Source organism: Vipera berus (assembly GCF_964194415.1).
Source record: "Vipera berus genome assembly, chromosome: 2".
In the NCBI taxonomy this organism is placed as follows: Eukaryota; Metazoa; Chordata; class Lepidosauria; order Squamata; family Viperidae; genus Vipera; species Vipera berus.
This window is the reverse complement of record NC_138203.1, coordinates 67,794,002-67,821,115: the sequence shown is the minus strand read 5'-3', so window position 1 is coordinate 67,821,115 and position 27,114 is coordinate 67,794,002. Positions and strand designations below refer to the sequence as shown.

The 27,114-nt window shown below is 40.0% G+C and overlaps 1 protein-coding gene across 2 annotated transcripts; it reads left to right on the top strand.

Moving 5' to 3' along the window:
* Positions 1-3,412: 3,412 nt before the first annotated feature.
* PSAT1 (phosphoserine aminotransferase 1) lies at positions 3,413-26,894 on the top strand. Of its 2 annotated transcripts, none has more exons than XM_081321929.1 (9): positions 3,413-3,546; positions 6,349-6,409; positions 7,597-7,666; positions 9,459-9,664; positions 12,805-12,977; positions 13,329-13,498; positions 19,033-19,161; positions 21,617-21,754; positions 24,725-26,894. In XM_081321929.1, the coding sequence occupies exons 1-9, from the start codon at positions 3,487-3,489 to the stop codon at positions 24,825-24,827; spliced, it is 1,110 nt and encodes a 369-aa protein (XP_081178055.1). In that variant the 5' UTR covers positions 3,413-3,486; the 3' UTR covers positions 24,828-26,894. The 2 variants fall into 2 exon arrangements, with proteins under 2 accessions (XP_081178055.1, XP_081178056.1); XM_081321930.1 differs by lacking the exon at positions 3,413-3,546 and adding an exon at positions 5,304-5,534.
* The last annotated feature ends 220 nt before the right edge of the window (positions 26,895-27,114 follow it).

Sequence of the window (27,114 nt, the reverse complement as noted above, 5' to 3'; positions counted from 1 at the left end):
ATTCATAAAGTTTTTGCCAGATTCCCTTATCACACGAGAACATTTGTTCTTTCAGTTTGACATCAGTTTGCTCATTTCATAATCATGAAATATGCTGTAAATGCAATGCACACAGCTCAAAAATCAGTGGCTTTCCTGATCCTTATACCTCATCATTTTTAGTGGGTTGAAAATTGCATCACAATACCCTTTTGTAATTGGACCTTAACCTGAATAAAATATTTTTTTTACTTCCCAACATTATGCTGAAATCCCAAGATTCTTTCAGTGAGTTAATTTTGTGAAATGGGATGAACCCAGATGCCCAACACTGAATTGAATCGTTGGTCTTATTATCTCCCTATTGTTTTACTCCAATGTTTCAGATAAAGGTATCTTTATATTTAAGATAAGGACCCATATCATCAAACATATATAACATATTGGGCAGCTAGATACATTTTGGAAACAGGCCAGCGTAGATAGAAAAAAATATGACAACATTTTCATTGTTTTTCCCTAGCAGTTGTTAGTTTAAGTATACTGGAAGTGAGTCAGAGTATAATAAACAGCTACCATCGCTGGTCATCTATGGAGATTTGCTTAAGTCACTTTAATTGTAATATGGTTGTGTACAAAAATAAGTGAAATCAGGTTAGCTGGGGAAAAAAGGTGTTAGTTACACCCTGGGAGAAAGGAATATCAGATACTCACAAATATTAATTAAATATGAAAGTAAGTTATAGCGATTGTTTAAGTTATTTGTATGTTGATTGTATTGTATAACAGAATTGGTATGCTATCAAATCTGATACTGTAGATCAACAGCACATACATTTAATAAATCACAATTTACATCAATCGATGTCATTTTCATGATAAGGACACGTGGGATAGACAGAAATAACATACTTACATCCTTTGTGTGATAGCACATTATGCAAAAATGATAGAAATAGCTATAGAAATTTGACCGGTCACATATCTGTCATATTGAGATGGGTTATTTTAGAACAGAAGTGGGGAACTCTGGCCCCTTTTATCACTTGTGAATTTCAACTCCCAGAATTCCTGAGCCCTTTTAGAAAGTCAAGCTGATAATGTAACAAAAGCTAAAGGAATTGTGTTAAGTAGTGAAAAATCACTATCCCTGAGTATTTAGAGAAGGTAGTCTCAGAAGAATTGAAATGGGAAGGGCAAGGGAGTTTGTCATAGTGGGAGAGAGACTGTGCAATGCCTCATGGAACATTTACTTGGCCTTTCATGAATTCAATACTTTCTAGATTCTCCCAAGAAATTAGTTGGACAAGCTACATAAGGAGATCCAGTCTCTCTGAAAGCTGGTTAAAATGGCTAGCAAACCCAAAGCTGCCATTTGAAGACCAGTACATTACCAATTGAAGTTGATTCCTTTATGTGACAATTTTGGAAGGTGTCTTGTTTTCTGATGGAAAATTCTATTTGATCTGATTTTGACTTCAGCTTGCCTCAGCGGTGGACTGGCCAGAGATCGAGGCTCTGTGCTAAGCTCATGTCCACAAGAACAGTAAGCAGGCAGTTAGAGCTGGGTCAAGGAAGGCAAATGGATCGATTTACTCTTGATATATAAGATATTTAAAGGGTCCTTGGTGCTCCCTGAGCTTGCTTGTTTCCTTGCAGACGTTTCATCATCAGTGCTAGTAAGAAGTGCTGCTTGCTGTAAGTTTATATTCTGGTGTCTTGCCTGTCTGTGTGGGTGGGGGCTGTCTTAGGGATTCTTTGGTTGGGCTGTTTACTAATGGCTCTTTGGTAGTTTCTTGATTGGTGGTTTGCTTACTTGGTCATTGGTCTGAAGTTGACCTTGGGGTTAATCTATGCTGATCTCAGTGCTGATTACTGGTGGAGAGGTGCTGGAGTCTTTTTCTCTTTTAGGCTGGTTGATTGTCTCTTTTGCATAGTCTATAGCTATTGTTAATGTAGATTTTTTTTAGATTAAAAGGTAAAGGTAAAGGTTCCCCCGCACATGCGTGCTAGTCGTTTCTGACTCTAGGGGCCGGTGCTCATCTCCGCTTATCCGAGGACATCTCCATGGTCATGTGGCCGGCATGACTAGACGCCAAAGGCACAAGGAACGCTGTTACCTTCCCACCATAGTGGTCCCTATTTTTCTACTTTCATTTTTTATGTGTTTTTGAACTGCTAGGTTGGCAGAAGCTGGGACGAGTAACAAGTGCTCACTCTGTTATGCGGCACTCGGGATTTGACCCGCCAAACTGCTGACCTTCTGATCGACAAGCTCAGCGTCTTAACCCACTGAGCCACCGCGTCCCTTTTTTTTAGATTAGATAACCTTTATTGTCATTTTTTTTTACTGTGGGCACAACAGCACACATTAAAAATGAAATTTAGTTGCTTGCTCTCAAAGCGTATACATACATAACACATAAACATAGTATATACAACATATGTATAGACCTACGCCCTTACATATACATAACATATAAATATTAATCACTGTCCATCTTGAATACATAACGGAAGGAGGAAGCTTTAGAGTTCACAAGGTTAATACAGTATGTAACAAAACTGTGACTGAATCTAGATGTTCTGCTTCAGATACCATGGAGCCTCCTCCCAGAAGGTAACAAGGAAAACAGGTCACGAAGAGGAAGTGTAGTGTCCCAGACAATCTTGCTTAAGCAACGCTTATGTGCTATGTCCTGGATGGAGGGGAGGGAACTGCCAATGATCTTTTCAGCCATCCTCACCATTTTCTGCACCGCCTTCCTGTCTGAAGCAGTGATGCTTCTAAATCAGACTGTGATGCTGTATGACAGGATGCATCACCATAAGGTAATGGCCTATGTTAACAAAAGGCACTGATGGTGTCCCATCAAGTTGATGTCAGCCCTTAGCGACCCCATAAGACAGGCATCCGCCCCCCAGTTTGCTCAACTCAAGTTCAAGATGGCTGGCGGAAAACGGGAACAATTTCATCCCTCCGTCCATACTCCGAGAGCATCCCGTATTGTTGTGAAACATCTTTCTAGTCGCGCCCCAATTTTTAGGACACAGGATCGTGCAAATAAGACACCTCCAGTGGAGGCCAGACCTCCCGAATGGAAGTGGTTACTCTTCACGGGAAGGAGGCCAAGATTCAACAACTCAGCTTCAACACACAACGCTGCCGGAGGGGAGGGCCCGAGGAGACTCGCTCGTCCAAGATTGCCGCTGACTCGGCAAGCTCTGCCGCCTCCCCCGGCTCGGTGGATCGGATGTTGCAATCTCTTGTCTGCTTTGCCCTGAAGGACGGGACAATCACGCCGCCCGCTCGTGGCCACTGGTCAAGAACTGCCCCGGCTACGAAGCGCCGACCAATCCGCTCGTGGGCAATTGCCATACCCTTGCGAAATAACCAATAGAAAAGCAGAACCTCTGAGGCGTCCCTGCAGTTCCGGAGTTCGAGAGAGCTAAGAAGTAGAGAGGCGCGCGCTGAGGCAGGCAAGAAGAGCTCCGCCGCTAGCAACCATGGACGCTGAGAAACACGTAGCCAATTTCGGCGCAGGACCTGCTAAGCTCCCGCGATCGGTAGGTAACTCCGAATGGCCGAAGGCATCTGAGAGGAGATCCTAAAACGGAGCGGGAGGGATGCTCCGCGCTTTTAAATGCCTGGGAAGCAAAAGCGTGGCTACCGAATAAATCTTGGGTTTTAAAGAGGGATTACTTTAAAACCTGAATGCCGAACGTTGTTCTCTGAAGTGCCCATCTAAGAAAACTTTCGAAAGGATGCTTAGAAATTTTGACTGCAGGGCTGTTCTTGGAAAAGAGATGATGGTGGAGATGCTTCTGTATTTCGCGTCGGGCCAATTGATTTTTATTTTTAAGAAATACTTTTGGTGCAAAGAGTCGGGAAACGGTCTCTCTGTTGACATGGTTGTCCTGGAAATTCCGTGTTAGCGATCTCAATTATACTCTTTAAGCGTGAAGTTTTTACTCTATTAACTAAGCTTCCTAGTATGGTTGGCACAGTATTGACTTTATTTTTTAATCCTAGTTTAAAGTAATATAAAGTTGGCATTTTGATATTTTACCTTTCCAAATCTGATGCAATCAAAAAGACCAATTTTTTTTGTAAAAAAACCCCAAAACAAAACCCCCAGAACATTATCATTTGCAAATAAGACATTAATAAATGGAAAAATAACATTTTTCTTTCAAAGGTATATTTACAAAGCAAGAGCCCACATTTCAGGATTGAAGGATATTTTGTCTTTGTATTCCCCCCTCTTTAATTCCTAGTATTAGCATGACACAGTCGGATCTCCAGCTTGTTATTTTTATTTCATGTTATTTCAATCATAACAAGTTGTATTTCTGGCATAGCACCAAAATCTTATTGCTAGATTGGCTTACCTCATGGCTTTAAGAATAGTGCATACTCAAGTTATAGTAGTTGTACCCCAGAGCACAAATTCTGATACATGCAAAAAGTGGGGCTTTTCCTGTTTTTCCATTTGGGAAAACTCGAGTATCTAATTTCATTTTGTTTGTGCATTCAAGAGAGGAGCATTTAAAAAGTCCATTGTCTTCTCTTACTGAATAAGTCCTTTGTGAATATGTAGGGCAGACATAATTATAGATACAGCAGGGTACAGCTTCAGGCAGCTTCATGCTAACTGAATATTTCTCATATGTAACTCAATTTAATCCAAAAAGTTGCATCAGCAGCTGTCTTGATCCAATTGCATTTGGAGGGTGTGGCTCTTTATATCTGGTTTTTCAGCTTTCCAGCAGAACTGCATGTCCAAACAGTTTCAAAAATAATGATGATTCTTTTTTATGCTCTAAAGGAGAAGGATGAATGACAAAAGTTGCTCTGTGAATAACTCATCCAAGATAAAAGTGGTATAAATGAGGATCTTTATCTTTCTGTGGTCTGCTGAACATTAGAACATGGATCTCTTTGGGCTGCTAGACACTCATGGAATTTTTGTTTCCATGTTGCAGCATGGCAATTGCAGTTGTGGGCTTATCCAATTGCAGAATGATTGTTACAGAAGTTATAAAACACTGTTTTTTTACAAATTCCCAGCCACTTCTAGCTCCTGTTTTGCTTGTTGCTCTATTATTTATTTATTAGGATATTTATATCCTACTTTTCTTTCTGTTGGACAGTCAAGGTAACTTACAATAGTAAATGAAATACAAATTATATACAAAAAGGCATCAGTACAAATAAAATCTAGATATAAACACTGTTAGGGAGAAAGCAGGGAGGAAGAGATGCGCTTTTATCAGTTTCCTTAGTACTAGGAGATTGGGGACAAGACAATCTGCTTTCTTTCTTAAAATATTTTTTTCTGCCAGTAGGGATACTTCAAAAATAATCCGTGGGTTTCAGCTGCTTATTTTTTTGTACTTTTTAAGAAAATGTGTGGAAAAAAGAATGTTGGAAAAAAGATGGTGAAAGCTGATGCTTTACTTTGCAGTGTGCCACTTTCCCTTTTTATTTTTTTATTTTTTAAAAAACATAAAATGTCAGCTGGGAATGGAAACCTGGCAAAGTCCTTCAGAAGGTATATAAAGCACAATGGCTTTTCTTGGTATCTTGTTGGGAATTCCAGCTTTCAAAACAGATTTTATATTTATATAGCTACAATTGTCTCTGATTCAACTGGATAATAAATCCCTGTGTTACTTGTAAAGTCGTTGATGAGTCTTTCAGGCAAAGATTTCCCAAAGTGACTCTTGTTTAAAATAAAAAAAATAAATAATCCAGAACAGCTGAGAATCTAATAGAGAGTGGAATGTGAAAAGAAGAGAGAGTAATCCAAATGTGAAGAAGGGCTGGATTGTGTAGGTAATCCTAGGAAAAGAGTTATGATCCATTTGAGTTAAGTTGATTAAAATCAACATGCAGGCCAATGCATCCTTCAAATTATTTTTCCACTTGGAATCCATACTGTTGTACAGTTATAGTAGGCTTGCCATGTAGACTGTAACATTTCAGATGATCAGTAGTTGGCAACAAAGATCAAGAGTTTTTGCTTCTCCTCATTGCCCTGTTGTGGTCTTCTGAATTTTGGCAGGTCAGATAAAATAAGCCTAGAAGATTATTCAGTATTACAAAGCACATACTTCACAACATGGAAGATCTCAACATGGGACCAATCTTTGGCATCTTAGCTGATAGAAACATCCAGAGCCATTACCGGTCAGGCCAGGCAATACTTGGCTAGGATCTTGGTAGAATTATACCACTTACTCTTGGATAAATGTTAAAGCAAACATGTTAAGATGCAAACAATAATGAATCTAAGTGACTCTCTCTCTATAGAACATATGATTCGCCTATGACATGAGCATAATTGGGACAAATATTTTTTGCAGGTATTATTGGAAGCCCAGCAAGAATTGGTGGATTACAAAGGCCTTGGTATTAGTGTCCTTGGTAAGGAACTCATCTTTATGTGGGATGTTAAAGAAAATGAAAACGTAGGGAACAACTGCCATAAAGAAGAGGGGGTCAACTTATTTTCCAAAGCACCAGAAGGCAAGACAAGAAACAATGAATAGAAACTAATCAAAGAGACAAGCAACCTAGAATGAAGGAGAAATTTCCTAACAGTGAGAACACTTAACCAGTGGAATGGCTTGCCTTCAGAAGTTGTGGGTGTCCATCACTGGAGGTTTTTAAGAAGAGACTGGATAGCTACTTGTCTGGAATGATATAGCGTCTCCTGCTTGAGCAAGGGGCTGGACTAGAACTTTTTGGGCACCAGGGACCGGTTCCGTGGGGAGAGGTTTTTCCACAGACCAGAGGGTGTGTGGTTTTGTGTGCTGCCTGCATCTCTTGGATGGGGCTTTGCTTGTTTGTGTGGACCAGTTGCTGGCATGCTGCGGCCTGGTACTGGTCCACGGACTGGGGGTTGAGGACCCCTGGACTAGAAGACCTCCAAAGTCCCTTCCAACTCTGTTAATCTGTTGCAAGCAAAGGATCAATACTCAGTTGATCTGAAAGAAAGGGGACCTTGCACTTGTGGGAAAATGTTAGGGGAAAAAAAGATACTTGATCATTAGAGAGACTGAGCAGTATTTAAATTGTCCTGGTCCTGTTGCAGCATTCCAGCACTAGTATGCAATGCCAACTCTTGTTACTATTCCCCTTTTAAGTTTTCTAATGAAATGAACTTAGGTTCCAACTGTTTCAGCTCTTCTGAACCAAGAAAAAATATTTTTTTTCACTTTATTATTCTTACTCTTTATCACTTTGACAGACATGGGAATGTTCGTGCATTCTTCTGTCTGAAAGTCATTTCAGTGGCGGGAGCTGATCTATGGACCCCATTTTTGCAGCCTTGGTTCTTTTGCCTCTATTCAGTATGTGAAACATGATACTAAGTAGAATGTGCTCACTGGTGCATGCGATAGAAAATTCCTCATTTGGGCCTATGCTCCATTTATCCATGACACCCTTGTGGAGTTTAGCAAATTAATTTGTCTTCTGTGTTTATGGTTTCTTAGGTGTTTTTAAAATGAGCTGATTTTTAAAGCTGCTTGAAGAAAGACGTTAAGATCCAGTTCATTTGAAAAGCTATGTTTGTTTTTATAATGATATCTTTGATTTCCTTTCTCTAGAAATGAGTCACAGAACATCTGATTTTTCAAAAATCATCAAAGCAGCTGAAAACTGTTTACGTGAACTCCTGTGAGTTATCCTGTTTATTCACGCCATTAAAAGCTTGACTTCTGAAAATACTGTAGTTGCAATTAATGTTTTTCCTTTGGATGTGTAGTATATTCATTATTTTTGAGTGAAACATTATCTGCGTATGGTTTATTGCTACAGAAATAAAATGGGGCGCTTTGTGTTTTGTTTTTGGCATGTTACTTCTAATTTCTATGTTAATACTTAACATTAATTGCTGGATCCCAACTAAGTTCTTTGCCATTGTTAAAATCAGGTTGACATTTTTCACATTGATCTAAACAGGATTTAAATTGAACTAATTAGATCCAGTGCAGTCTTTTTAACAAATATATTAACTATTGGGAAGAGGATAATTTAAAGCAGAGAATTGGCCAGTGGATTTTAAAAAACATTTTCTGCTATGGTTGCATAGATAGAGGACGTAGCTGTCAATTGTCCTAACTGAAAATTGTTGTAATAGGTATTTTCACAGGAAGGCAGAACCTCTTTGCCATGTGACATTCCTTGCAAAAGTTGATACAACTATATGATGAAGCTTTAGTATGTATGGGCAAATTTGCTTGGGGAAAAAGTCACGAGCTTCACACTGTTTTCTGGACTGTTTTATAACATGACTGAGAGTCTCTTCACTTTCCATTATATCTCCTTCTGACATATGAGGCTCCTGAGTGGTAATAAGGACAGAATATATACATTTTTAGTAGGGCCTATGTCTGTGGGTTTTGATTCATTCTCAACACAGTTGGTGCCAATAGTTGAACATATCACTCAGAATGTATTCCAGAGATGGAATGGTCATACATTAGTTTCCAGAGAGGCTAGAACAGACATGTCAAACACAAGGCCCGGGGGCCGGATCCGGCCCGCGAAGTGGTTTCATGCGGCCCGCGAAGCCATTCTGGAAACAGTGAGGGAACGGCCCACACTGCCTTGGCCCTGGCCCAGAGACCCTTCTCCTGCCAGAGACCCTCAGATCTGTCCCAGTCCTGCCCAGGCCCTCATAGGCACCCTTGATGCGAACGATGTAGAGCTGGCCACGCCCACCCAGTAGGCCATACGCACTCTAGCCACGCCCACCCAGTAGGCCACGCCCACCATGGCCATACCCACCCGGCCCCCTGAGGGCAACCACAGTGCTGATGCGGCCCTCAATGAAATTGAGTTTGACACCCCTGGGCTAGAACATTGCCTTTTAGGAGTTTGAGGAGGATGCCTCTGCAATTCTGTCAGTTTGACAAGTGCTGTTTTTGCCAATTGTTATCCTTTGTGGAGAACAGACTTCTACCAAGCATGTCTGTATGTGGGATCTACTTGGAGGATGGCATGATTTCAAGATTGTCACCTTGCATATTACAAACGTGATGTATCTGGATTGAGGTGATTGATGAAATTAGTTCTGATTTCTTGGAGATCTCTCTTTTAGAGAGCTAATTAAATCCTATTAATCAAATATTGAGCCTTTTCCCCCCAATTCAATCTGGCATTTTGAGAAGCGGAATAATTATGTTATGCATTCTTTCAACAAAAAACAGAGCAGTATAAAACTCTTACCTACTAGATTATCAGGACCCATTCAAGTATAAGCAAACATACGTGTCTTACTTTACAAATAATATCTATCAGTCTGGTAGAAGAAGATTATGCTTTGAGCCATCATTTGGGGTGATTATTTTTTAAGTAAACATTAAGGTTTATAAAGTTTTCTCGGCTTGGATGCCTTCTTCTGTGTTTACCAGGCGTAATGAATGAATAATCATTTTTTTCAAATCCTTTCTTCTGTTTTGTACAGCAATATACCAGACAATTACAAAGTGATATTTCTCCAGGGTGGTGGATCTGGCCAATTCAGTGGCATTCCACTTAATCTCATTGGGCTCAAAGAAGCCAGGTGTGCTGATTATGTGGTTACAGGAACTTGGTCGGCCAAGGCAGCAAAGGAGGCTGAGAAATATGGAAAAGTGAACCTTGTGCATCCCAAGCTTTCAAGTTACACAAGTAAGTTAACTTGAGAAAGCTTACATTAAAATCTATACTAGGTTATTTTTTCCTATTGTTTGATAGTCTTCACATTATAGAAGTGTGTACATATGCAACTTTTCTGTACCTGTATCTCTTTGTACTTATACCTCCCTACTACAGTTCCCTTCAACTGGTCCAAAAGGATGCTATGATTGATGGCATTAAAAGCCATTGATGGTTCAAGAAAGGCTAGGTTAGCTGCACCATCCCTTTTCTAGCACTGCTGCATATTCCTGAGAAGTGTCATCCATGTTGGTGAAGTATTGTGCCCAGACATAAAATACCTTTACAAAGGGTCCAGATAATCCATTTCTTCCAGAGTCCTCTGCAATTGCAATATTTTTAATACACTTCCACAGAAAGGAGAGATTGGAGGCTGGACAAAAGTTGTCCAGGGCAATTGGGTTTAGCAATGGCCTCTTAAAATAGGTGGCACACCAGTGGAAGCGCACACATACCCAGAGAAGCTAACATCATTGCATGGAACTAACCACATGCAATCTTCTGGGAGGACTTCATCACTCAAGACACAAGAATCTAACAAACAAGTGGCCAGGTTAACGATCTCAAAGATGCTGTCTACTTCATCAGGAGTTACAGGATCAGGCTACTTCCACTAACCAAGTATGATGTTGACTCCATCATGACTAGATTAACTCAGTTGGCGTCCAACTTTGTGAATCTGCTAAATCAGGGTCCCCAATCCCTGGTCTAGGCCCATTGGGGAACCGGTCCATGCAAGCAGAGGGCGAGTGCATGGGTTCGTGAAGCTCCATTTGCGCAAGCAGCGGATGTGTACACAAAACTATCCCCTCCCTTTGCTGTTGGTGCCAGTCTACAGAACCGGAAAGATTGTGCTAAATGCCTTTTTCACAGCATCCAGTAAATGTTTGTGGTCTGTCCCTCTCCCCAAATGATCACATCTCTCCATAAAAGCCAGCTGGGTGGCTATCAGCAGACACAACAAGGATAGAGAAATAACTATGTTTTGCTGTTATATAATCTCTAATATAGGCCCTTACATAGGCCCTTACATTGGTTTAGGTTCATTTTTCAGTTTCCTCCTTTGGTGCTCTTGGGTCCTGCTGTTGTTTCTTGATATTTCACCTCCCACAGTTCCTCAGAAAACCAATTGTCATCCCCCTCCACATTGAAATACTGTACAACAAGAGGCTACGTAGAGCAGTCCAGTCAAAGTCTCTTGTCACCTTCCTATTTCCATGTAGAAAGCAAGGGCTCAGACAGTTCTGAAACAAAGCCAGCGTGATACATGTTTTATGTTTCATTATGTTTTAAAATAAATGTCATGTTATGTAAAGACTGATAAGTAAAAGAGTAGGCAACTTAAAGGTAAAGGTAAAGGTTTCCCCGCACATGCGTGCTAGTCGTTTCCAACTCTAGGGGCCTGTGCTCATCTCCGTTTCAAAGCCGAAGAGCCAGCACTTGCCTGAGGACGTCTCCGTGGTCATGTGGCCAGCATGACTAGACGCCAAAGGCGCACGGAACGCTGTTACCTTCCCACCGTAGTGTAGTGGTCCCTATTTTTCTACTTGCATTTTTATGTGCTTTTGAACTGCTAGGTTGGCAGAAGCTGGGACGAGTAACAGGCGCTCACTCTGTTACGCGGCACCCGGGATTCGACCTGCCAAACTGCCGACCTTCTGATCGACAAGTTCAGCGTCCTAACCCACTGAGCCACTGCGTCCCTCTTAGTGTCTTAGTGTCTGCCAACTAATTTGGGCTACAATTTCTTCATCTCATAACTTTATTGACTGTGGCTGATAGGAATGGAGGCTCCTTGGTGCTCCCTGAGCATGCTTGTTTTCTTGCAGATGTTTCATTACCCTAACTAGGTAACATCATCAATGCTAGTAAGGAGTGCTGTTTGCTGTCAGTTTATATCAGGGGTCTTCAAACGTGGCCCTTTTATGGCTTGTGGACTTCAACTCCCAGAATTCCTCAGCCAGTGTGCCTGGCTGAGGAATTCTGGGAGTTGGAAGTCCACAAGTCATAAAAGGGCCATGTTTGAAGAGCCCTGGTTTATATTCTGCTGTCTTGCCTGTCTGTGGGTGGAGGTGGTCTTTAATATATCTGGAAGGTCTTTAGTTTCCCGAGCTAGTGGACACATATATTTTTATTCTAAAAAAGGTGGGTCGTATTGCTCTGGATTCATTGCGGTGTTTCCAAGTTGGTTCTCTAGGTATTGCAAATATCAGGTATTGAATGTTTGCTTCTGTCTCTGGCTTCTGATGCAAACCAATAACCTTTGTTCATTCCCTGAGATGGCAGGTTCCTAATCATGAGGAATTCATGGATTTTAAAGTAAATGGGTGAACTATTTTGGTGTGAGTGAGTGTGAGAGAGAGAAAGTAGTAATTCTCATTTTTTATGATCCCTTATAAAGGTTCTGCTAATATTCAGGAGCATTAATAGCCAGTTTAAGGTTCGATAAGTAATCGAGGATTAATTTATTTGCTTCAAAAATAATTTATAGAGGAAATTTTCAGCAGAACACTTCTCTATTGTTCACTAAAGCAGCCCATCTTTTTCTTTAGGCTACTGCTTTAAAAGTTGTGACTGCTTTAAAAAGTTGACTCATTCAAGTTACAGCAACTCTTGCAGTAGCTGCAATCTTTTTCCAAAATCATGCAGAGGCTTTTTTTTAAAAAAAGGCTACTTTAATGAATAGCAGAGATGCTCCAACCATGTATGTTGACTTCTGAGTGATTTTCAAAATAAGAATTAACATTCAAAACTAGAATGCAATACCAGGTAAAATGCACATGGAGCTTTTTGTACTTAAAAAAAGTATGTTCCTTTAAATGCCCAAATACTTTGAAACTGAAAGTTATTTTGATTGCTCGCCAATTACTTTCTTTCCGTATCAGATGGATTTTCCTTTCCCAGTTTATCAAATTCTGCTTTTTCCAAGAAGTTGCACAAGGTTGTGGAGCCTTACGTATTTTTTTTTTAATACTTTCCTTGCTGAAGTAGGAGATTAGCTCTGCTGGCACTGCATTTGACCTTTGGCAGTTATTCCTGGCATATCAATGCAACCAACAGGCTGAAATTAAAAAAAACAACACCATTGTTTTCCATCATCTTATCTTTTTCAGAAATCCCTGACCCAAGCACCTGGAACCTTAATCCCGATTCCTCTTATATCTATTATTGTGCAAACGAGACTGTTCATGGTGTAGAGTTTGACTTTGTACCTGACGTTGGAAAAACAGTCTTAGTTTCTGATATGTCATCAAACTTTCTCTCCAAACCAGTGGATGTTTCAAAGGTAACTTTCCAAAGGACATTTTGCAATATGTAATGATCTCAAATTTAAGGTCACCAAGGCCAGTGCCTCTGCTCCTCTTACTGAGGGCTGATGATGTTGAATTTACAAGCTTGGATGTGTTCTATGCCAGGGGTAAGCAGCCTTGGCTCTTTTATGACTCTTGGACTTCAACTCCCAGAATTCATGAGTCAGTTATGCTGACTCATGAATTCTGGGAGTTGAAGTCCATGAGTCATAAAAGAGCCAAGGTTGCCTACCCCTTATGAAGCAGTTAGAACTGTATAAATGTTTTACCAATGCACCCATGAATGTAATGGATCTTTCTTTGTATTTTTCCCCCCCAATGATAAGTTTGGTGTCATTTTTGCGGGTGCCCAAAAAAATATTGGTTGTGCCGGTGTCACAGTGGTAATAGTACGTGAGGATTTACTTGGAAATGCTCTGAAAGAGTGCCCCATTGTGCTGGACTACAAAGTGCAAGTAGAAAACTCTTCATTATACAACACACCTCCATGCTACAGGTAATTTCATGATGATGATGATAATAATAATAATAGTCAATTTGAGTGTTCAGTTGACTTGAGTTTCATGTTTTATGAATAAAAGTTTTATAATAATAAAAAACCTGTGACAATATCTGTAATACCATCAAACATCCACATTTGCTTATCCCAGGTCCTTGGTAAGGACTCGATAGGTAGACAAAAATGCCAAATCCAGTCTGAACATCTGGCTGGCTGTGCGATGATCAATAATAATAATAATAATGATAAAAGTTGGAGGGGACCTTGGAGGTCATCTAGTCCAACCCCCTGCTCAGGCAGGAAACCCTATTTCAGACAAATGGCTGTCCAATCTCTTATTAAAAACTTCTGGTATTGGAGCATTCACAGCTTCTGGAGGCAGGTTTTTCCACTGATTAATTGTTCTAACTCAGAAAATTTCTCCTTAGTTCTAGGTTGCTCTTTGATTAGTTTCCATCCATTGCTTCTTGTCCTGCCTTCAGGTGCTTTGGAGAATAGCTTGACTCCCTCTTCTTTGTAGCAGCCCCTAAGATATTGGAACACTGCTATCATGTCACCCCTCATCCTTCTCTTTATTAGACTACCCAATTCCAGGAACTATTCCTTTATGTTTTAGCCTCCAGTCCCCTGATCATCTTTGTTGCTCTTCTCTGTACTCTAATTTCTAGAGTCTCAATATCTTTTTTTACATTGTGGTAAAAACATTTTGCTAAAGTTAATATTAATTTCATTCTACTAATTACTTAGAAGTTTACAATTGACTTACTTTTTGGTCATTAGTGGAAAGGAGGGTCAAGACAAGTTGGAGAAAGTATGTGAGGTCACCTTCTGAGTTGGGAGGGCTTCTAAAATAGAGCAGATTCTTCCATCTTCAGAGGTCCCAATACAATCTTGAACTAGTAGTTATGTCTCCACTTCCTCATGTTCTGATTATAGGAGGACAATTAATATCTGAATAGGAATGCAATGATTGCAAACAGAATCCTAAATGAAGCTTATTTGTGGTTGTTCCCTTTTGACTATTGCCCACCAATACACTGAAAGAGACCAAAATGTATTCGGAACCAACCCAAGCATTTCTTTGACTGGGTGTCTCTTTTCACACCATACTATTCTATATGTCACCTGCAAACACCTGGTTGAAATAGAAACCCTTCCACAACTTACTTTTCTATATGTCACCTGCAAACATCTGGTTGAAATAGAACAGAGGTGTCCAACTGGTGGCCCGCAGGCCGGATGCATCACATGCAGGCCACACCCACCCCAGCTCCGCAAAGGCAAAAAACGTCGCGATACGACACGATATGTCACGTGACGCAATCAAGTTTGATACCTGTGAAATAGAAGCTCACTGAGTGAGCTTTGAGCCAGTGACTTTCTACCTCACAAGGTTGGCTGTGGTGACATAAAGCAGGAGGCAGTACTATATATCTCAACTTGAGCTCCCGAATGAAATGGTTAGATATGAATCTAGCAAGCAAACAAATATGACAACGGCTGCCATTCCATTAACTCTGGATCCAATAGCATTATAAGTAGAGCTTATAATGTAGCTTATAAGTAGGAACACCTACTTATAAGCTTATAAGTATAAGTAGGAACACCTCCTGCCAGCATCAAACTCCCTTCGTCCAGTGCACTCACACAGGGAGGGTCTTCTCAGGGTGCCGCCGGTAAAAGATTGCCGGCGGATAACACCCAGGGGGAGGGCCTTCTCTGTGGGTGCGCCTGCCCTCTGGAACCAGCTGCCCGTGGAGCTTAGGACCGCCCCTGACCTTCGTTCATTCCGCCGGGACCTGAAGACCTGGCTCTTTGAGCTCTCCGGCCCAGGCTGAGAATTTTTAACTGAGGTTTTTAGTTAAGGGATAATTTAATCTGTTTTAATTGTTTTTTAACTTTTGTATTTTGTACTGTTTGTTTTTAAATACCCTGTAAACCGCCCTGAGTCCTTCGGGAAAGGGCGGTATATAAATTTAATAAAAATTAAATTAAATTAAATTAATTCACTTTAACTAAACCAAAGATCAAGTAACTTGGCACCCTTAAAGGAATTGGGCTACAATCTCTCTGGATCTATGTATACAGTAGTTTTGGACTTTATGGTGCCAGATTGCTACTACTCATCTAGATTTATCAAGAGATGGAAGGGAAGTAATTTTTCCTTGTAGCCCCAAATTTCAGGTAAAGCCTGGTTTAGTGTTTCCCTTTTGACCATTGGTGATTGTTGGATTTATTGTACTATCACATCCATTTAGTACCAGCACACAAAACCTATTTTGCTAACCTTACTCTTGAGGGAAACTCTTAAACTATTTGAAGAACAGTTCAGAAAATTTGAGTGCTGCAAAAAACATTAACTTTAGAACAGGGGTGTCAAACTGCCGGCCTGTGGGCCGAATGCATCATAGCAAAACCGCGCCCACCCCATTGCCGGCAATGGCAAAAAAGTCGGGATATGTCGCGACACGTCATTTGACGTTGCGAGTTTGACACCCCTGATCTAGAACAATCAGTTATTTGTGCCATCATTACATAATACAGTAGGACAGGACAGTCCTCTCTTCTGGGGCTTAACTCAATGTATTTGGTAAAGATTTTGGGCACAGATATGTAATAGTGCTAGCATATTTGCAGAACGTGTTCTAGTATGATAATTATTAACTTGTAAATTGGCCGGGTTAGTGCACTCTGGGTTTATTTTTTAAATCAAACTCACCGTGCTTTGTATGTTGCTAGAGATTGGCTAAATTTTCAATTCTGCCTACTACTATTCTTCCTTTTTGGTGACAGCATGCTTTGCCAAGATCCTGAATTAAATGTTCAAGACTTGGCAGACTGATGCACTGAATTAAATTCCTGCAGTTTGGATCATTTTAACTTCCTGTCAATAGCGGACTTGCCTTCCTGACATTAATCTTCTGGGTAGATATTAATAACCTTTTCCCCAGAAGAAATCTCATTTCCTAGCTACAAGGATTTGCCTGATATTTAAATCTATGACTAAACCTGCTTTAGGGACAGCATTGAAACTGGCAGTGTGGCTTTAAAGTGGGTCATTCAGTTATACTTCTCCCCCCTCCTCTTCCCCCCTCCCATCTGCTTAGGGAATAGGGAAGCCTAGTTGAAATTCAGCTCAATGTGGAGAAAGGATTCTGCACTGGCCAACTGGGATAAGCAAATCTGACTTGCTAAGAGTGCACAGGGAGGCAGAAAAAAAAGCTCTTGAAAAGAGTGTTATCATCAATGTTTTTAGATTATATTCTGCCAAAGGAAGCCAAAAGGCCAGCAAAATGTTAGGGGACAGCAATATTTCTCTTCTCATAATGGTTTCAGCCATTTGAGTTGTTGAGAGTTGGGCAGCATACAAGTTTAATCAACAATAATAAACTCTTATTGCTGGTCACATAGCGAGCCAGATATTTAAACTGTATTTTGCATTTTTATCTACCTATCGAGTCTTTCCCAAGGACCTGGGATAGGCAGATGTTGTTTGATAGTGTAAAAGGTGTCCTTGCAGGATGTAAGCTGCTGCAAATAAAGCTGCCTTTTGCAGTTGACTGATGGTGATTTTTGTCAATGCCAGTGGTATTCAAGTGGTGCTCCAGATGTTTTGGGATTGCACCCAAGGCGCCTATTACTATTGGTACTATCTTTGCTTTCTTTTGCCACAGTTGTTCTCGTAGTTGTAATGTTTTTAAAGAAAAAATGTTTGGTTTAAACATTGTTTTACAAAGGTCTTCTTTGGGGCATTCACCTGAAAAAGGCCACATTACAGGGACTAGTGTGCACCAGCTCTGTGAAGAATGGTAACTTCTGAGCATGTAGCTTCTAAAGAGTGGGGCAGTTTTAAGACTATATTGGCCAGTGAAAGACTGAAGATCCTGTTGGCTTTAATACTGCTAAGTTCTGCACAATAATTTGGTTCCAAGACTGTTAATTTATAATAATACCCCTCAAGTTCGTGAACGTAGTACTTCTCATAGTAGTTAGGAAGCTGGAGTATTTTGGTTAAAAGCTTGACATGGCCCTGAATGTATTCAGATGCTTTGAATAGTGTTAACCTTGGCAAGAGGATAATAAATATCTTTCAAAGTGGGTTGAAAGGATTGTTGAGAGATTTGTAAGTAAAGGTGCTTGAAATTGTTTGAAACTCTAGTGTAGAGTAGTCATACTAGTGATTGTGGTAAATATTCAGCCTCTGGGGATTGCATTGTGGTTCAGAAATGTACAAAAGTTTACTTGCAAATGAATTAAAAGCGTTTAGGATGGAGGCATCCTGTGCTCTTTTAAGACAAATTCAAAGGTCACATTGTCTGAAAATTCTGAGACTATGCTAATATCTAACGGCAATTCCAACCTCTGAAAGACCCAAGATTGGAGAATGCTGGTCTAATGGCTTTTGGAATACTCATTAAACACTGTAACAAGAGAAAATGTTTTGGAAATACTGCAAAGGTGCACACAATTTATCATTATGCAAAACAGAGTCCACAACAAAGGTCCCTGCTTGTATTTTGTGCTTTCATTTCCATGCAATAACTTTCTTTGAAAACAGTAGCTAACAAATGCATGAAGGTTACTGAGTTCTAGTAATCTTTGTTGGCAAGTAGCTTTGCAAAAGCATGCTACAGCATATGTATGAAAGAAACAGATGGATAGTTAAATCAGTGGATAGGTGGGGACGGTGCTAAAGTTATCCGCATAACACCAGCAGTTTTTAGCCAATTCCTCTTCCTTTCCTCTGTTTGAACTGAGATTAAATGTTCCACACTTGCAGAACATTTCTTTTCCTTCCAATTTTGCCAGGGGTGTGCAGTTTGCATTGACTTAAAGATCACATCAGGCTTTCTGCTGCATGTAAAGGGTCTCTCCAAAAATGAGAGGGGGGGGAATGTATTTGAGGGGGGGATGTTCAGGAGTTTTCGAAGGTGAAATGGATGTCTGTAAGTTTTAGATGTTCTCAAAATGCAACAGCAGCTAAATGGACAAAGATTTTGATTTTATGCACTATGGGGGCCTTAAAAGGGACTGATGTTCCACCTATACGTTTGCAGATAATTTCTACAGCAATGACAGAAGCTTAGGTTGTTGCTCTGATGGAAATTTCTTGGTTCCTCTCAATGGGCTATTATGCGTCTTAAAGCAAATAAATCCAATAGCTGTGTTTCCCAGCCTTGGTAACTTTAAGCCAGCCATGGAATTCTGGAGGTTGAAGTCCACCCAACTTAAAGTTGTTAAGCCTGGGAAACACTGTTTTTATAGTGTGAGAAGCTTTAGATGCTTATCATTTGTCTTGCTTGCTTAAGCTATTTAAACCTGCTGGTTCTGCTGAAGCAGTTGCTGATCTAGACAAATGTGGTGGGAACTGGGTTGGCTTTGATAGACAGTTAGAGACTTTCTTTTTCCTGCTCTTTCAAATCTCCATGGTTTTGAGTCAATTCTATGCTAGATTTTCTAAGCCTCATATTTTATATTATAGAAGCAGAATTGGTTGAATGAGTAATTGGTGCCTCTCTTCTTGATTCCAGTATCTACATCATGGGCTTGGTCTTGGAGTGGATAAAAAACAATGGTGGTGTTACAGCTATGGATAAACTCAGCCAGATTAAATCACAAATGGTTTATGATATTATCGACAAATCTAATGGATTCTATGCGTAAGTATGATTACTGTAAAGAGGGGGACCTATACCAAGGCATGCCTTGTTGCCTGAATATGTCTGTTCATGTCAAGAAAGAGGGAATTAGCTCCTTTAAAATTGCCACTGAAACTTTTCCCCATGTTAGAGGCACGCAAAAAAGTTAATGATCACAACAGAGGCCTTGTGCGTCCTTTTTGATAAACACAAAAGAAAGATTATGAATCTATAGCAAACAGAGGAACATGTCACATGAAACATTACTGTGCAAAGCAGAAATATTTTGGAAACATATTTAAAACTTTTATCTGATGTAGGAAGGGGCAGAAAAAGATAACCTTTTAAAGTAAATAAATGAGTCCTAATATCAAGATTGGTCACTTTTATAGTTAGTCAACTTTACTGTTTGGCAAAAGAAGGGAATACAGTTCAAAAGTAAAATAACAAGTTGGCAAATAGGTTTGCAGATTAGCAACTTGCTTCACCATACAGCTACCTCTTTCCTTCAAAATATGTGTGGAGTAGCTGTAATGCAGAGGTGGGTTAACATGTTGAACTTAACCATGACTGAAGAATCACAATTGGCTGGATGCCCAGAACACGCTAAGCCGTAAACATAAAGTCTCTGCAGAGATCCAGATTTTAAAAGGAAAGAGATGATTGGAGTAAATGGGGTGTTTACTCCATAAAGCTTGTACAACCCAGGAAAATATTGCTTCATTTAAGGAGAGGCTGACAGGTGTGACGTACCCTATGTATCTTAAATCACCTTTCCCCTTCAAATCTTCTCAATCCTAATAAACTTTCCTGAAACATTTCTTGAAATGGTTTGCAAACAATATATTAAAATTTATGATGGCTTAGTGTAATGTATGAACCCAGACAGGGTTGGAGTATAGGCAAAAGTTCCCCGGGGATCCGCTGTGCTAAGTGTAGTGGGACAGCAGGAGCAGTAAGTGGCAGCCTCCACTTCCAGTTCTACTCATTATCGGTTGGACTCCCACGTCTGGGGAGGAAGAAACCCACTGGCTCATATCTCTAGGGAGCTTCAGCATTCACCCCACTGTCATGGTCCAGGGATTTTCCATTTTTTTTCAGGCTATGGCATCTGGCAGGTAAAACATTATTTCCCCGAGTTTCTGATCAGGAGGTAAAATTAAAGACTAAATTTTCATTAAAGAAACTTGGCCATGTTTAAGTGAATTTTTCTTTGTTGCTCTCTCATCCTTGGAGTCAGTTTACTCTCAGACTTGCTTCCCACCCCACTTTTTAGCATCTTTGTTCTAAAATGTGGCTTAACTAACAGTTTTAACGACAGTTTCACACAGATTGCCTGGGAACAAACTTCAGGTTCCTGGACTTAGCATAGCACTCCAACTATAGGGATATGCTCGGTTTGTTGGTTAATTTAGTACAAATATTTTTTGAAGTTCCTTCTAAATGCGGGGGCACATTGAGCTGAAGAGAAGCATTATCATGTCTCTAGAAAGCATAATGGCTTAAACCAGGGGTCTTTAAACTTGGCCCTTTTATGACTTGTGGACTTCAACTCCCAGAATTCCTCAGCCAGCTTGTCTGGCTGAGGAATTCTGGGAGTTGAAGTCCACAAGTCATAAAAGGGCCAAGTTTGAAGACCCCTGGCTTAAGCCATTCTGCCTTGTCTTTCCACCTATACAGTGCCTCCTCCTTTTTGTTTAGGTAGGGAAGTCTAGTTGATGCTTATCTTTAGAAGGACTAGAGAGATTACGGTTTCTCAAATAATTGTTGCCACTTTTTAAATTTAATTTAGTTGCTAATTACTGTTTGATGTTTATGAAACAATTATCTCCTAAGAGCATGCGTGAATCCAAGAAATTATGGCAATTGCCATGACTTTTATTTATAGTGCTCTTGCAACCAGAGGTGATATGCTTCTTCAAATTAGACACAGGGGAAAATCAGTAGGACTCAGCTTAGTCTCTCTCTCTCTCTCTTCTGGTCTCTCAGGGCTCTTACATTAACTAATGAGAATTATGCTTTAGTTCAAGAAAAACTTCAAAGGCTTAATGATTTTTTTTAACAGAAAAATTAAGGACTGTTCACATTAATTAGCCTTTGGCTCTGATTTGCAACATGTTAAGTGTTCAGCGCAGTGCAAGCTGGTGTGCATAATGATCAGGTATGTCCTGTGCATGAGAAGTGCTTATCTGGTCAGGCTGGCTAAGAATAATGAAAGTTGACCTCCAGCATATCAAGTGGACACCAAATTGGAAAAAAACTGCTGGAAAAAGTCCTTTTGTTGAACAGTTTTCAAATGCCATGTCATTATCTCTTGAATAGGTCTTTGCAGAGAAAAGCAGCTACCGTGACTGAACAAATACCGCACTATTTAGAAACATAACTAGCTCACTAATAATTCAGTGCATCAACTAATATATATTATAATGAATCAATAAAAGTGAAGCAATAGCTTCTATGTCTGTGACTTTTACAGATGCCCCGTGGAAAAAAAAAGCAGAAGCAGAATGAACGTTCCCTTCCGGATTGGCAGCATTAAGGGTGATGAAGCTCTAGAAAAGGAATTCCTTGAAAAAGCTGTACAAAACAACATGATATCTCTGAAAGGTCACAGGTAAGAGAGAGATTTGGGAAAAAAGCTTTGTCTCAGGTCTTTCTAGGATATGTTTGGATAAAATGAGTCTTGAGCTTGTGGTTTATACATATATGTTTGGATGCATCCACATATACTCATTCAACAATGACAAATACCTTCTGTTTTCAGAATTAATGGACAAACATATAACACTAGTAGACAATCTGTAACCTGTTGGGTGATGGTTTCAGTTGTGTCATTGTTGAGATTGACAGAATTACAAGCAGGCAGAAAACTCTTGGGAACGGGAGCGATTTCTGACTTTCTGCTGACTTCCCCACTGAATTTGCTTGTGATAAGACTGCAGGGAAAAAGTCAGTGGAGAAGCCAGCAGGGAAGGTTACAAGTTGCTTGGGTAAGTCTCCGCCACCCACTCACTTTTCCTTAGACCCTCTGCACTTATGCCAGCCACTCATACATGTACACACACACTCTGTTCATACAATACCCTTGTGCACCGTCTCTGACTTCACCACACCTCTTGGGCACACCTCACACCCTCCATGACCCTTGCCCCATCTTATGTGCATCCCCTCGCTCCCTCTCCATCCAGCAGCAGAAGGTTTCCTGCTTGCTGGCCTTGGATTTGCAACTTCCCGTTGGCTTCTCCAATGAATTTGCTAGTGAAAAACAGGCAGGGGAGCTAGAAAACACAGCCGTGTTTAAACTTCCTGCTGGCTTCCCCATTGACTTATGGAAAGCCATTGGAGTGTTGAAAATGACAGTCACATGACTGTAGCTGACCATGGTAGTGTGGTAGTGCTGAAACAGCCACAACTTTCCCAAATTTCAATCTCATAGAAATAATGGTCCTAGATTTAGGACACATTCTGTAAGTTAGCCCATTTGAGTATTCAAAAACAGTTGCCCTATGACTGTTCTGTCCATTCGAAAGTGACAAACAGATGAACAGGCACAAGAGATTTAGTGGTATATAAATGAGGGTTATAGTAAATGTTTGCTCATCTATGTTTTTTAAAAATATAAACCTTTCACTCAAGCAATAATTTCTGGTTTCCCGAGCAGTTTTGGCAATCCTGGATCATATGAATGTGGTAATTTCAAGATGAAATATAGACACTGAAAACATACTATACATACTGGATGATTGAGGATCCTTTCTTTAAGGACAGTGAAACATATTCACATGGGGGAAAGCAGAATTTAATCCCCTTTATTGATAGTTTAAAAGGGAAATTGTTTGGTTCTGAGGTACATGAGCCTCATGAAAAACACCCTCTTCTGTTTCTGACCTCATGATCATATAATGGTGACAAGTGGAGATTTTTTCACAATTACTTTAGGATTTAGGATACAGATGCATTCTCCAATAGAGCCCAAGTTTTCCCAGTGCTCAGCTGATCCTGATTGAAAATATATACTCTTCTACATTCCTTCCATGTAATCCTCCATTCTTTTATTTCTGTGTTGTGTCCATGGAGATTATTTATTTTATTTATTTATTTTTTCGCCTTATATACCACCCTATTTCCGTAGGACTCAGGGCGGTTTACAGGGTAATTAAAATCATACCATACAAAAGTTAAAAAATTTAAAACAATTAATTAAATTTAAAGCCCAAAGTTTAAAAATTAAAACATTTAAAACCCAATTAAAACCCCTCAGTCTAGGCCCGACAGCTCAAAGAGCCAAGTTTTCAGGTCCTGGCGGAATGAGCGGAGGTCGGAGGCAGTCCTAAGTTCCATCGGAAGTTGGTTCCAAAGGGCAGGCACACCCACAGAGAAGGCCCTCTCTCTGGGAGTCACCCGCCGGCAATCCTTCACCGGCGGTACCCTAAGAAGGCCCTCCCTGTGGGAGCGCACAGGACGATGGGAAGTGGATGCCGGCAGCAGATGCTCCCTCAGATAATCCAGACCCAAGCCATTTAGGGCTTTATATGTCATCACCAGCACCTTGAATCTCAGTCGGAGGGCAACCGGAAGCCAATGCAGCTCACGGAGAAGAGGTGTTACACGGGAGTATCGGGAAACTCGCATCACAACTCGCGCGGCTGCATTCTGCACCAGCTGAAGCCTCCGAGTGGTCCTCAAGGGCAGCCCCATGTAGAGAGCATTGCAGTAGTCTAGCTGGGAGGTCACGAGCGCATGGGTGACTGTGTGTAAGGCATCTCGGTCCAGATAGGGCCGCAACTGGCGCACCAGGCGAACCTGGGCAAAGGCCCCCCTGGTCACGGCTCCTATATGATCTTCAAAGCTGAGCTGTGAATCCAGGAGGACGCCCAAGTTGCGAGCCCTATCAATGGGGGGTAACACCTCACCCCCCATCATTAATGATGGAACAAACTGGTTAACCCGAGATGCCGGTATGCACAGCCACTCAGTCTTGGCAGGGTTGAGACGAAGCCTGTGTCTCCCCATCCAAACCTGGACTGCCTCCAGGCAACGGGACACCACGTCGAGGGAATCACTGGGTTGGTTCGGGGTGGAAAGAAAAAGTTGGGTATCATCAGCATACTGATGATACCCCACCCCGAAACCACGAATGAGCTCGCCCAGCGGCTTCATATAGATGTTGAACAGGAGGGGATTATCAATCATCCAGGTCATGATTGTCCAAAGGTGCTTTTCCAAAAAAGCAGCTGGACTTTCTTTGTTTTTTCCCCCTTGAAAATATTTTGCTTCTCATCCAAGAAGTTTCTTCAGTTTTCGAGGAAAAAAACCAAGAAAGTCCAATTGCCTTTTGGAAAAGCACCTTTGGGACATTCTTCTATGTTCTTTTCTTCCCAATTTCATACTGCTGGAAGGCTTGCCTTGGATGTTCCTTTTATGCTTATACTTTCACAGAACAGTAAAAAGTCATTGTGGATGAATAAACCTGCTTTTAGTATAAATAAGTTATTTTGGAACTTGCCGAGAAATAAACGTGTTTGTGAAACCGAGTCACCATGCTCCCCTTCCTCTCCCCTCCCCATTTTCCTTCATATTTCAGATCTGTGGGAGGAATTCGAGCATCTTTGTACAATGCGGTGACGATTGAAGATGTTGAGAAGCTGGCAACACTGATGAAAAGCTTCCTGAAGCTGCATTCATAACAAACTAAAGTGGATGGTGTTGTGGTGAACCACTTTTGAAATAAACCAGCAAAGAATTAGTAATTAGAAAAAGTTAATACGAAATATTCCATGGCATTATATTTTTGAAACAAAGATGTTGATCTTTTTTCTGGCCAGACAAATGTGCATAGCAGTTTTGGTTGACTTGAAGACAGCCAAGCTGCACATTTGACCCTAAAACCAGTGCTTGTTTCTGTGACTGTTCAGTGGTCCATAAAAGGATTGGTAAGATTTTAATTTTTAAACAGATTGGTATCATAAGATACCAAGAATTCTCTGGAACGTACACTCAATGCCGTACACAATCTAATCTTGTATAAAATATATTTAAGTATACTTTGTTACATTTTCCCAACATTTGTTTCTTCCTTGATTTATTTAATTTAAAGTCTGAATCTTCAGCTTGAGCTAGCCACTTTTTCAACGTCTGATCATTCCAAGTGCATATCTCTAAAAGTGCCTAAAGAAACTGCTGCCAATTATGTAGACGACAGGCCTCAATCTGGCAAATATTTTGAAACAATATGCCTAATGAATTGAAGGCCTGGCTCAACTGTTATTCTACAACTGTTAATATATAGTTAACCATTCTAAGGTGCGGTATTTTTTTAAAAAACTTTTAAAATAGTATGCTTAAATCATTTTAGCAATCTTACATTCTCACAAAAGTAAAAAAAAATCTTTTGTATCCTTTCTCCTTTTGAACTCAACATTACATTCATGCTTTTATAAAGCTGAGTTGACCCCAAGGTTCACTTTATTGATTACTTTTGGTCAGGTGTATAATTTTGCTTTTTCAGAAAAGGCAGCTGCAGTAAGCTGTGATTAAACCCGTTCTGCACACTTAATTCATAGAGTCAAACTGAAAAGATTGGAAGGATCCATGGAGATCATCTAGTCCAACTCCCTTCCCAATGCAGAGTTTCTGTCCTCAGCCCTGCATGGTCTCCATCTAGGAGAATTGGCACCTGTGAAACAACTCATATTCTTTAATTTTGAATGCCATCTTCATATATTGTGATCTTCGTACATTCCCCATATTTACACCCTCAATCCAATTCTCTCACCTGTCCAATAATGTTTCTTTTTTTAAAAAAAGTAAAACAATTAGAACCTCAAAATTAACTATATTGTTAATTTATAACATTGAGCAATCTCTCCCCAGCTGTTTTACAAAAAAAAAAGCACATTATAAGTTGGTGGTTTGATCAGTTTCCATCTCCTTAAAATGGAAGCTTATCAAACGGGGAACAGAATTTCCAACTGAATGCAGAATTATATCGCATTTAGTATGGATACAGAATCATATCTGGGTAGAAGGCCATATGTTGTCTCATGGGAGAAGCATTGAGGACTGTATGAAGGTGGAGAAGGTGTCCATCTCCAGAGTAAGCTATATTTTGCTTAATTCTAACCATTTTTAACCAGATATTTGACCTTTCCAATTACATCTAGATTTAAAAGTATTACATTATGAAAGCCCTTCTGTCTTCTAAAGTATCTGCCTGTCCTGTTGTGATAGTTTATATACTTTGGGTCTTTCTATTAAAAACTTCTCCCTGGGATTTGTATATGTCTTGTTCAAACCTGGTTCTTCAAAAGTGGCATTTCATCCAGCTTTGAATTAAGTTGGGTAGCAGGCTCCTTTGATGTTAGTTTTATTCTTTCCAGATATATGCAATTTTATTTTCCCAGTGTTGTTAATTTGCTTTTAATATTGTATGTTGCTCAGAGTCACTATAAAATCAGTCAGCTGTACAAATGGGATAAATACATTTTAAAGAAGAATTGGCTTCTTTAGTTTAAGACTTAAAACTGCACAGCATTCCTTTAGAAGCTGCAATGCGCATCATTTTTTTACAGTATTAACATTATTTAAACATCATTACTATAAATAATATTCCTTGGTTATTTCTTGGCATAATGTCTGAAGTAGATGGCCATGTACCCTTTTAAACGACACAAGTGCGTCTGCTGATTTTAAAATAGCAATGTTTTATTTTTTGTATTCCACCATTAACTGAAAAAATGATAATAAAAAACTTAAAACAGCTTTTTGTGATTTGATTTTCTTTTAACATAAAACATAATAAATGTATGTTCTGTGAGACTTATAGGACCATTAGCATTGGTTATAAAACTTCTTCATAAAGGTCAGGGAAAAATATTTTTTATTAATCTCACAAAGTTGAACTTTGTTTAGGATGAGAATCCCAACTTTTTTTTTTAGGAGAAAGAGCACATTTCATAAAATGGCTGTACATCC